We start from the raw sequence: 12,905 nt of genomic DNA on the forward strand, positions 1-12,905 counted from the left end.
ACCACAACTCTTTGCATACGGACATCCAGCCAGTTCTTTATGCACTGAGCGGTCCATCTCTCAAATTAACGTCTGTCCAATTTAGAGGCAAGGATGTCGTGCAGGTGTCGTGGTTTAAACCCAGCCGGTTAACTCAGAACCACGCAGCCGCTCGCTCACTCCCACCACTTCTTCCTCCCCCCGCTCCCGGAGGGATGGGGAGGAGAATCGGAGGAATGTAACTCCCACGAGTTGAGATAACAGCTCTCCAGTAACTAAGGTATAATACAAATCACTACTGCTACCAGTAATAATGATAAGAGGAATAACAAGGGGAGAGGACACAACCGCTCACCACCCGCCGACTGATACCCCACCCAACTCCCCCCAGTTTCTATACTGGGCATGACGTGCTGTGGTATGGAATACCCCTTTGGCCAGTTTGGGTCAGGTGTCCTGTCTCTGCTTCCTCCTGGCTTCCCCTCCTCCCTGGCAGAGCATGAGACTGAGAAAGTCCTTGGTCAGAGTAAACATTACTGAGCAACAACTAAAACCATCGGTGTTATCAGCATTGTTCCCAGACTGAAAGTCAAAACCACAGCACTGCACCAGCTACTAGGAAGGAGAAAAAATGACTGCTGTAGCTGAACCCAGGATAGCAGGACAGTGTTGAATACTTTGCAGGAGTCCAGGTTGATGACGTCAATTGCTCTGCCCCATCCATCAGTTCTGTAGCCCCATCGTAGAAGGCCACCAGTTGTCTTTTAGTGAACAATACACATGCTTGAAGAACAGATTAACAGTTCTTTGGAAGTGGTAATGCTTAATAGAATGTATTCTAAAAGGTGGGGGTTTTAAGTAGTAAACTTTTAATGGTGTTTTGAGGGTTTCCATTCAGAATTTTGGCCAATTTTTGCCAATCTTTTGAAGAAATTAGGCACTTGTCAAGAACTTCCCCACTAAACTTCCTCCTGCTTAAAAAGCAAACCCAATTATTCTGGCAGACTGCTTTTCTGGTAAAGGACGCATGCCCTGACTTTCATCCAGCAGGTTGGAGCATTTCTGAAAGTCACTTTTGTTCTGTCAGGTATATCAGCACAGTTCTGTAAACATGATTATTCCCTGCAGTTTCCCTTTGTTACTCTGAGGCTGTAGTATTTAATACTTTTTTTTAGGCATTGAAAAATAATAAGTGGAAATTACATGCTTTTTAAAAACTCAGAATATTATTATTCCTTTGTTAGACAAACCAACATATTTTTGTAGCAGTCCCAATTTTGGTTTTAAAGTACTGATAAGATGAAGCATGCGTCTTTCTGGCAGCTGTAGGGTGTTAGCCCTCTGTATGAGAACCTTTAAGCGATATTGAATGCCATTTGCTCATCGGTGAACCAGAAGAGTATTTGGTTCACACAGGGTATGGTGAGCAACATTCATCCTGCCCAGGCTGCAAACAGTCAGCAGCAACAGGAAACTGCATTGCACCAGGTTTGAAGGACAACAGAGCGTGTTTGAAAGCTGACTGTAAAGAGATCTAGCTGAGGAATTGTTTCAGCTAGCACTTGCACATCTGGGAAGCAGGATCTGGGAAGCAGCTTTGTGTTTCATAACATCCTTGCCAAACTGGTAGGAGCTGGGTGTGTCTAGATCTAGCTTTGTCTCTTGAGAAACCAAGGTTCTATTTTGCAAGTGACGTGCTTGATTTTTAAACTTTTTCAGTCGGTTTGATTGTTCGGTGTTTTGTTTTTGATTTTTGTTTCTTAGGAGGTCCAAACATATGGGCCATCACCTCTGAAGAGCGGGCCAAGCATGACAAGCAGTTTGATAGCCTTAAACCCACAGGAGGCTACATTACAGGTTTGTCTGAGATTCTGGACTACACATTAACTTCTGTGTACACATAAGTATCTTTGTAAAACAGTTTGCAAACTACATCCTATTTCTAGCCCTTTGTTGTGTGACGAATAACCATATTCTTTGGGCAAATAGCCACGGGTTATTATTAAACTTGTACAAACTTTTGGCTAAAGTCTGGCACAGGAACACTCTTTTATTAACCCTTTCACTTCTGCAGCTGGCAGTTATGTGCTAGCTTCAGTTATGTCCCGTTTCAAAATGAAAGAGTACTTAGATGGGAGTCTGCCAAGGAGCACTTACAGCAGCTATTGTGGCAAGTGACGCCACAGACACCAGAAGTGGCTCTCCTCTGTTTGAACAGTGTTAGAGAATACTGTACTGTTAGATATCTTTGTTTTGGAGGAAGAGGCAGGGAGAGAGATGCTGACAGCTTGTCCTTGTTAATGACTGCTTGAAATTTATTAACCCTTGGGCCTTCAGTGGGTTCTGGATAGGCTAATGGCATTTTGCAGTGGCCTGCTGTCAGTTCCAGTTGCATTCAGCTGCTTCTCTTCTGAAACAATTGGGTCATGTTGCTGTGCACCTCAGAATTTCCAGTTTTTAAATATAAGAATCTGCTTGTGATATCAAGAAAAGACTCAAGCTCGCTGGCGAAGATGACTTAAGAATGCTCCATTCTTAAATCAATTGTGCACGTGGGCACTGAATACTACCCTTAATTGTTCCTACCTGCCTGCCTATCTGCTGATGCCCTATCTGGTGACTCCACTGCCTCTGCTTTTCTTCTTTTTGTGCCAAAAAGGACTGAGGAGAAAGTGGGAACTTGTCTGTTTGGAACATGCACATCTTCTGGCTAAGTGATACGTAACTCCTGCTCTGGCCACAGAGCACTGGGAGCTTGTGTTTACCACTAGCTGAAAAGTATTTAGTCCCAGGGACTACCCGTAGGCCACATCTAGCTCTTACCTGCACATATGTCTGCAGGCTTCATTATTTATTCGGCAACTGCTTGAAATGAAAGCGTATGAATATAAGGGAAGAAAGAGGTGAAAAAATAACCTGAAGTCTTAGCTTGAGGCATCTGTAATTCACTCATAGGTAGGCATAAAAAGCATTATCCATGTTTTACTACATGTTTGTTTACGACACGATCAGTGCCATTTGATTTGGAACTTGATATGGGATTGCACAATAGTTCCCATTCCCTTCCTGAAATACTGAAATAGTGGATGTTCTCCGATGGAACAGAGAATTCAGAATGTGATATTTTCCCAGATTTTCTAGAGAGGCAATACTTGCTCAAGTTAGATTGGATAAAGGAGAAGGCAAGAAATAGCATGCTTGCTGTTTCCTCTCGAAGTAATTGGGTCAGGACTAAATTTTCAGGCATTTTTACTTCTTTAAATCTTGCATCTTTTAAACTCTTGGCAGCTGTTGATCATGTGACCTGTTAAAGCTTTTTATAACTATTTAAAATGACTTCTCAGAGTAAAGATTCAGGATTGCAGAACACATGAGTAGCTGACAATAGCTATCACTAAGGAAGGGGTTAGGTGGTATGAAACTGGAAAGCTTGGTACTTAGCATGCCGGTTCCTTTTTGAAACTTTGATCCCACAAGGGAGCACAGAGGTCTGCTGAAAATCTGTGTCTCTAGTGTAAAAGTCTGTCTGTCTTTCCTGTTTATCATAGGTGATCAAGCACGTAACTTTTTTATGCAGTCGGGTCTACCAGCTTCAATCCTTGCTGAAATATGGTAAGGTATTCTTTTTTCCGAGGGAGACATGTAGCATTCAAATACTATCTGGTGTGTTGTCTCAAAGAGGCTTTCAGCAGTCAAAGTAGGAGTGTTGTCTGAATCATTATTTCAACTAAAAAGCAGTGTCTTTTTAAATATATCTTATGACATTAATCCAAATTGGATCATATTGAAGACAGGCTTTTTAAACTATAGTAAGTGCTTGAAACAAAAAACGATGATAATTTGCAAGATTTTCATAGAGGGAAGTGCCTGTTGGACTGCCACAAAGGTTAAGCCCTGTCGTTATATTTTTTATAAGTATATATAAGAGCAAGTGGTGCTAGGACAAGGGGTAATGGCTTTAAACTGAAAGGGGGTAGATTTAGGTTAGATATTAGGCAGAAGTTCTTCCCTGTGAGGGTGCTGAAGCCCTGGCACAGGGTGCCCAGAGAAGCTGTGGCTGACCAATCCCTGGCAGTGTTCAAGGTCAGGCTGGACGGGGCTTGGAGCAACCTGCTCTAGTGGAAGGTGTCCCAGCCTGTGGCAGGGGGTTGGAACTGGATGAGCTTTAAGGTCCCTTCCAACTCAAACCATTTTATGATAGCAGCCAATGCTGTAACACAGGAACTAGAACAACACCTGTTCTTTGCAGCATATATGTGGTGATTGCAACACTTCTCAGCCTTCCATTTTGGGGTACTTGGTTGTTTTCAAGACGTATATGTCCTAAAAGACACACAGTGGAGGCTCATAATAATTAAGAATAACTCGTTGTGTGGGAGTTGTGAAAGAGTATTAATGAAACTATCTCAATGCTAAGTTAGTTTCTTCTTCAGACTCTTTAATTGCCTAGAAAAGAGTGGTAAAAGAGTTTTTTGCATAGAGTCTTGAGGTTTTATAATGGATAGTAAGAGAATGATAGACTGAATGTAGCTTCATTCTAAGTCTGATTTCCCCCCCCCAATTTTATTTACACTGCTATGCCCAGTCCTCACGTCTACTAAGATTTCATATTTTCTGTCTGACCAGAAATTCAGTCTTTTTATGTATGCACTGTTGCATATATTTTCTGCTGTAATTAAGGTTATTTGGAAAAGTGTCAGAGGAAGGCACTGTGGATATCAGACTTAAAAAACTCTCAAGCTTTGTGAATTAATTGGAGTTTTCATAGTGGTATATAGTGCCTTTAGCAGGTTTCTGCATCCTCCTGTTTCAGATACTTACATTTCTTCCTTACATTACCAGACATAAATTAAAATAGTTTGGCTAGTAGCACAGAAAATAGTCCAGCAGAGGCAACAAGTGTATCTACTGAGCAGAGGACTACTGCTTCTCCAAGTGTCTTCCTCCGTTCTCAAGTTCTTAATACACAGCAACTTCAAAACTGAACACTGCAGTAGGTGAACAAGTGGGTAGTCAAACTTCTGAGGGTTTGAATGTTATCAAAAGTAGAAAATCTCAAAGTGGTTGCAATAAGTTTCTTGTTTTCTTGTACAAAACCAGTAAATAAATCTGATAGAAAAGCTTCTTAAGTGAAGAAGTTAAGTTTGCATTTTTTTCCTTGTTGGATTTTCTAATTGTATTTTATTTTGGTTTTAAGGACACTAGCAGACCTGAACAAGGATGGAAAAATGGATCAACAGGAGTTCTCTATAGCCATGAAACTCATCAAGCTGAAATTGCAAGGACAGCACTTGCCTGCAGTTCTCCCTCCTGTCATGAAACAAACTCCAGTATTTTCGCCGCTAATGTCAGCTCGCTTCGGTACTTATGAATATATAATTAGTTAGTGTTCAGAGGTAAAAATCCACAGTTAATTGCAGCCAAATACAAGTGTTAATCTGACCATGACAGTTGAGTGAATCAGTAAAAAAAACCTAAGGATGTTCTGATTCAGGAAATTCACAAAGTTACTTTCTTGACATTTTTGATAATTTCATTCTTTGAAGAGATTTAGTGATAAATCTTCTATTGAATTTTTGACATGGGGTGCAAGAAGGCCATTCACATCTGCCATCCCACTTGCAGGCTCTTATCTTGTACTGGTAGTCTTTTTTTGTCTCCCTCCTACTCATCTATATATCTATACTTGAGGTTTTTAAACTTAAACTCAGTAAAGGTCAAAGTTTTGGTGGAACGCTTACTTTAAATCTGTTTTTCAGAATTAATCAGATTGTTTGTTTTGGTTATATGATCAATTTGTTTCCCCTTTCTGATGAAGTTTTCAGATTCAGCGCATGCCTGTTGGTATTTTGTTGTTTTGTAGAACAAAATGTATGTAATGACTTGAGCTGTATTCCAAAATTAGTGCATACTTCTATGCTGAAACGAAATGTATGCATATATTAATTACACACACAACTTTAAATATCTGCCCATTGCTAAATCTCATGTGTTTGCACACAAGTGCATGCATTTATAGACGGCTGTGGTTGGCATATGATTAATTCGTATTAACCTTCTGTCATTTCATCTGCATACAAGGGTTGTCTTCCACAAGGCTCATCCAGTAATTCAAATGCCCTTAATCACTTAAGGCAGCTGCCTTAAAGAAACCATTTGCGTGGGTCCCTAAGTAGGGACTTTACACGAGTGTGGATTCTTCCAAGGCCAATGCTTGAAAGAGACTTAGTTCAGAAACATTATCAGCTTTTCCCTGTAGAGGATTGTCACAACTTTTGAGTTTGTTGTAATTTTCTCTTAGGGGCCAGACATGGAAAGACTCGTTGAAGAACTAGTTAGTTGCAATTACAGAAAACTAGACCTTATTCTTCCGTGAAATACTAGATAAGTCTACCTTGAGAATGAATTGCTCATAAGGGTTGGGTTTTTTTAAATTCATTTTCTTCAGTATATTTTCCTCTGTGAGCTGTCTTGTCTAAACATTAGAGAAAAAGTAAATACAGACGAATTACCTATTTTAACACTGTGTCTCCAGAAGCAGGCTGCTTTGTGGAGTTTCTGCATAGCACCATGGACCCCATTTCTTGCTGGAGCCTCTGCAATATTAAATCATGAATTGTTGTCTTTTTCTCTAGGAATGGGTAGTATGCCAAATCTGTCCATGCCAACGTCTGTGTCTTCGATCACACCGTTAGCTAACATGTCTCTAACCTCCATGACTTCCATTCCTCCTTTGGTTATGTCCACTCCCCTGGTGCCTTCTGTCAGTATGTCCTCGCTGCCAAATGGAACATCTAGCCTTCTACAGCCTTTGTCCACACCTTTCTCTTTAAGTAAGTATAGTAAAGTACAGTACTTGTTTTCAGAATTGTGAGTCTTACTTTCTCTATGGCTAATTCCAGACAGGAATGCTAATATTTGAATGTGAGTTTAAAAAAAAGTAATTAAAAAAATGTGTTTTTTCCAAAGTTCACATTTGTGAAATCGTTTCTAACTAGTTAACAAGGTGCTGATCAGCTTTTGTTACTTCTGTTAAAACCTTGAGTGTTTGTTACAAAACATTACCTTATACAAGGTTGTCTTACAGTTTTTGTTTTAGGTTTTTTTTTTGTTGTTTGTTTGTTTCAGCACTGCCTCATACTGGTTCTTTAGGTCCCATGGCAGGAGGGTTTGGTGGCACTAGTATACAGAAGGCACAGTCACTAATCGATTTAGGATCTAGCAGGTATGAAAGTTAAGTTAAAAATGGTTATCTCGTGAGTAGTATACCTTACAAAACTTGTGGAAGATTTCTATTTTCAAAGTATATTAAAAATTAGTCTATTTAATATGACCTGTCAGGGTTGAAAATAGATTGTTTTGATATGCACAATAGTATTTTCAGTAGTCTGGCAAATCTGTCAGAAGTAGGAGAGGAGTTCAAATGGGAGAAAGCAGTGCCAAATAGAAGGGAAGGTAGCTCATTAGTAAATAGAAGTAAAACTTACCAAGTGGATATAAAAGCAATGTTTATGGATTGATGTACTCATTCATTATAGAGGGCACCGTGTAATGAGCAGGCATGTATGAACAGTATTTGTTATAAATATTTATGCATTAATTTGTTTTATGAATAATACAAGATTACGAGGCTTTGTATTCAGCTGCTCTGCTTCACTGATTTTGGAGCTTTGCCATAAAGTGAGGGAATAGGCCTACCTCGCCCATTTGGCATCAAGGGAACAGTATCCCAAAAGACAGTACAGGGGACATCTGAGCCCAGCTCTTTTCTGGAAGGGGACCCGGAAAAGGTGCACTTTTTTTCTGCTGATACAAGGCATCTGGGGTGAACACACGTCTTTCTTTGGGCTCGTCATACAGGCAGACACTTGATGTTAGCAAATGTTCAATGAGATGGTTGTAGGCATGGTGTGTGCCTGTAATCATCTCTGGGTTTTGCTTTGCTTTGGTTTGTTTTTTTTTAACAAAAGCTTTTCTTTGCTGGTGTTGTAGTGCTACAAATTAGCTCTCCTTCAGTGTTAATATTGACAGCATTTTCACCATCATGTTATGTAATGCCACTGAAAGGATGCTTAGCCAGCATCAGCTGGAAAGGCTTTGGTTCTAGCAACATTCTTTATTGCCTTGAATAACACTGCAAATAGGTTTTTACTTGACAGAATAGGGGGTTGCCTTAGATAAGGCAGGCTGGATGCACCTGCTTTTGTCTGATCTTCAAAGATGGGACACTATGAAAATGCTGGGACTTACAGGTAGAAGGTTTATAGGTGTATTTAAACATACAACATCAGCACTATTCTGCAGAAATTGAGTGAGTTGGAAAAATTCCATTCAGCCTGTCATTGTCGCTAATAGAAAGAAGAGGCAGAGATGGAATATAATGACTTTAACAGCATTAGAAGCTGCTTTTGGGTGTGAGTATATCAGATAACTTTTTATGATTATGGTTATTCATTTGCATACATCTTAAAATTACTTTGACATCTGCCCCATGCTTCACTGCTCTTGTAAATGTTTGTTCTTATGAAATTTGAGATGTTTTCCTGTGGTTTTCTATAGTATTATTTAGCAGTGGTGGACTGATGAATTATGTGACACTAGTGCCTGTGGTACCAAGGGAACAGGATCTTGACTTCAAGAGTTTTCTTTTAGACATGTGCCCCTATTTTCACAGTGAAATTCCATAGCAGTGTTGAAAATATGTATAGCACATTAGCAGAGGTAAAACTTTGTGGAAGTTGTTTCATGTTACCAAAATATACTATAAGTCTTCTGTTCCAGTGCCTGTTTATTAAGCCAAATAACTTAGAATTCTTTCTTTATCTCTTTTTCTTTCCTTTTCTTAAATTCTGTTACAGTTCAAATTCTTCCTCTAGTGCTTCACTAACTGGGAATTCACCAAAGATTGTATCCTCGGACTGGGCGGTCCCTCAGGCCTCCAGATTAAAATACAGACAGAAATTTAACAGTCTTGATAAAAGTATGAGTGGATATTTATCAGGTGAGTATAGCATTTGATATGGAGTGGGAAAACCAGCAGTGTTTTCTGCCTCTGGAATGTCACAGGCTGAGGGATGGAATCCTGACTTGGGGTTTGACTTGCATATGAAATAAAAAGCGGAAATTGTTGATACTCAGACCTATGCAGGAGAAAGTGGGTTTCAGCTGCTGGTTCCAGTCTCCCAAGAAATGAAAATAACCATCAGTTTACTGGCTTGGACTCTGTGTTAAACCTGGGAGTCTGAGAAGACGGAAGTCTCCCCAGGTAGACTGAAGCTACAGCAGCCATCAAGGGGAAGAAGAGTGGTAATGGTGGGGTCTAACTAAAAGAGCTGAGAACCAGGCTGGGGAAGATAGCTCCATAAAGTCAGCAGTCATTTTCCAAACATCACTCTTTGGACTGAGACTCTTTCTTAGGACGTTATAAAATGGGGGACTTCTCACAATCATCTTTTGTGCCATGTGCTCCTATGTATATTTATTAGTAATTGCTTAAATATTTGGGCTCTATCTTTTCAAAGAAAGCAGTTTGGGAAGGACACTGGTACTGCAGTCATTCATTAGAACTTTGAAAAGTAATTTAAGGGAGTCGATCCTTGTTGAATTTCAGTGCCGTTTGTGCTGTGCCACAGCATTATGGTCATTTCGGAAGACTTCACACAAAGTTAATACAAGAGTAGAGTTTTGTTAAAAAGTTCTCATAAAACTGGATTACTCACTGCAATGCAGAGTAGAGCACTGGCCAAGAAGTTAGTAGGTGTGAAGTCAGTGTGTATGTCTGTAGCTGACTACATTTCCTATTTTAAATAAGCACTTACCACGAAAGGGTCTCGGTGCTTTTTTTCTCATTCAGTTGATTTGGGCTGAAGGTTTCATTGACCTGTCCAGAAAGGTACATGGTTCTTTACTATCAAAGGAAAGCTTTCAAGTGTGCTGGCTCAAGATTAGGTAGCCAGGTGGCTGTGCTTTTGTAACACATGTGGAGATTACCATAAATACCAATTTTTTCATGTCAGCTTTTCTATTAGGTGCTCCAGTGGAAAAAAATTACACACAAATATTTACATCTTTATTGTGTTCAGGTCCTAAAGCCTGTTGTTAAGCCTGGAAGTAAGCCAGCTGTCAGCCACTGATGAAAGTGGATTAGATTAATATTAAAAATAAACATGCCCCAGTTCATGACCCATTTTTTGCTACATGTGAATCTTTGTTCAAAGTGTTTATTTTTATTAGAATCTTTTACATTTCCACTAAGGATTTCAAGCAAGGAATGCCCTTCTGCAATCAAACCTTTCACAGACTCAGTTGGCTACTATTTGGTAAGTTTAGTTACTGATTATGAATTCAGTGTGTTTATGGTGTTAAGAGAGGAAATGTACTTTATTAAATAAGAAATTATAAAGGGAAACCATAGATTTAAAATCACAAACTGAAGCTAAGGTACTACTTAAACTAGTTTTTTACTTAGTTCTGTTTCAAAAGATACCTTGACTTAATCTATTTTTTCATTCTTTTTGTTTGTTAAACTCCATATAATTCCAGTTTTTGATTCAGTGATGTACTCCATAAATTCCAGTTTTTGATTCAGTGATGTACTAGTTTAACTGAGATGAAGGTTTGTTCATTTTAGAAGTGGGATTCAGAAATCAAGCTTGTTCGTTTTAAAATATGGAGGAAGATTTAAAATGAAGTTACCTTTCAGCTTTTTAGAGTTTTACTGCAATTCTCATAAAGATATCTGCATATTACACGTTCATTAAGACTTGCCTTTACTGTGGTGATGGAAGTGGTTACAGTTGTCCAAAAGCTTGAACAATCTGCTCTGCTGGATTATGCCTTCAGACATAACTCAAATGTTACACATAAAATATACTGGCTGAGCAGAATTCACAACAGCTTGACGCTTTACACCTCTTTCCGAGTTCCCTTTCTTCTTCCTCTTTATCTCAGGACAGTCATTTGTTTGTGTCTAGCAGCAGCAAGCTAAACTATTCCTTATATTTGTTCAGTTTGTTTGATTGTATGCTGTGAAAGTAAAATGGAATGTCAGATTGACTCACTATGGAGTATGAGGAAATGAAGCAGGTGTGTAATGACTGTTTCCCTCCTGGGTGCCTAGCCTGAAGATATCAGTAACTCATGTGAGGAGGTCTGTGTACCCCTGTAGAGTGGATTAACAGCCCAAATTTCAATTTTGCCCAAAGTAAGAAATAACCAATATTTCTACTGGGGTGCTGTATTCATGGTAATTACTGTAATGGTATTGTTATGTGTGAATAGTGCTGGCCTGTGAACATAAAAATCCCATTTCATCATCTCCTGCTTTTGTTTTTCACTGTGATGTGGGGGGGGTGTGGGGTGTGTGATGTGGGGTTTTTGTTTGTTTTGTTGTTTCCTTTTTGATTTTAGGAGGGTTGGTTGTTTGGGTTTTTTTTAACTGCCCCCTTTTTTTTTTAACTAGCAGTAATTTTTCTAAGTGTAAACTTAAGGACACATTCCTGCAGTTGTGTCTACACGGATACTTCTTTCAGAGAGGTTCGCATTTTCTTGCCTGCGTCTCTGGAAACATTTCACTGGTTTATCCCCACCACACACACCACCCCAGTTGTGTGGAAAGCATTTTGTAGGCTAACCATATGATTGTATAGTTTGCCCTCCCCTTAAAGAGGGTAGGTGATCTTTTTCCTACCCATTGCAAGGTACTCTGGGGCACGCTCACATCTTCCCTGCAGTGTCGAGAAGGCACAAGGGGAAAAAAGAATTCTATGCAAAGGTTTAATTCAAAAAGTATGGAAAAGTGGTTTCTAGCATTTTGAGCTGGTCGAGAATGATGCTGAATTCTCTTCTCAGTTCTTCTCTTGGTGATGCAGTAAATCAAGACATGTCTCTTAACCTTTCCTATCTTTTGGTGTATTTTATGAAAATGTCTGAATAACAGTACATTATTAAACAAAATAATATATCTCTTCATTAACTATTCATGTTATTAATTGTAATTATTTTTACCAGGAAATTTCACAGGAATTTTCTATTTTAAACCTAATTTTTACAGTAAATTGTTTCAGCTGTCATTTGTGAATGATTGTGATGTTTGGTTCTAATTATTATTGTTGTTAAAACTGTGCAGGTCACTAGCTGATATTGATGGAGATGGACAGCTGAAAGCTGATGAGTTTGTGTTAGCCATGCATCTAACAGATATGGCCAAAGCTGGGCAACCTCTGCCACTGACTCTGCCTCTTGAACTGGTACCACCTTCTTTCAGGTACATCACTGAGGGCAATGAAACATAATACATGTTCAATAGAATTCATTTTTTTTTTAATACAAAGAAAAGAACTGTATTATTTCTCTAACAATAGTGGAGTGGTTTTTTTCATCCAGGAGTGGAAAACATACTGAAAGTATAAATGGAACTCTGCCATCTTACCAGCCTGTGCAAGAGGAGGAGCCACAGAAAAAACAACCAGGTAAAATGGGGTTCACATTCTTAATATATAGGGCTGTCTTTGAAGGGCACTGAAACATTCAGAAAGTGGAAGACACAATGAAATTGCTAGGGAGCTATGTTTTGGAAGATAGATCCCTTTTAACTTGGATGGTAGGAAGGTTGTTAAGTGGATGTAGACAGCCATTACATCTAATAGGATTGAGAAGGCAGAAATAAGGGCTATTTTTAGCTGCAGGAAAGGAAAAGTGTGCTGATTAATAATGTATTTTAGATAAGAAATCCTTCATGGCCAAATACTGCCATGCTACTGCAAATTTTTTTTCAGTTGAAAGTTCTGGACATTACTTTGTTCTGGACATTTTGGAAGCAGGGGGTTCCAGTGTAGTTTAATTCTCTGGAAACTAGATGCAACTTGCATGTAACAATAATTCTACTGTTGACTTTGCCGCATGCAAAGAGTTGTGGTAAACGGCTC

The 12,905-nt window shown here is 39.2% G+C and overlaps 1 protein-coding gene across 1 annotated transcript; it reads left to right on the plus strand.

The window, feature by feature from the left end:
* Positions 1-1,743: 1,743 nt before the first annotated feature.
* LOC104405165 (intersectin-2-like) lies at positions 1,744-12,449 on the plus strand (the record flags this gene model as incomplete). Its single annotated transcript, XM_010013786.1, has 9 exons — positions 1,744-1,836; positions 3,528-3,591; positions 5,177-5,340; positions 6,615-6,812; positions 7,108-7,204; positions 8,838-8,980; positions 10,235-10,298; positions 12,107-12,244; positions 12,364-12,449. Coding segments are annotated over 9 exons (1,047 nt in total), but the record flags the coding sequence as incomplete, so codon positions are not given.
* Positions 12,450-12,905: the final 456 nt, after the last annotated feature.

This window comes from Nestor notabilis, unplaced genomic scaffold (assembly GCF_000696875.1).
Source record: "Nestor notabilis isolate BGI_N333 unplaced genomic scaffold, ASM69687v1 scaffold9574, whole genome shotgun sequence".
Classification (NCBI taxonomy): Eukaryota; Metazoa; Chordata; class Aves; order Psittaciformes; family Psittacidae; genus Nestor; species Nestor notabilis.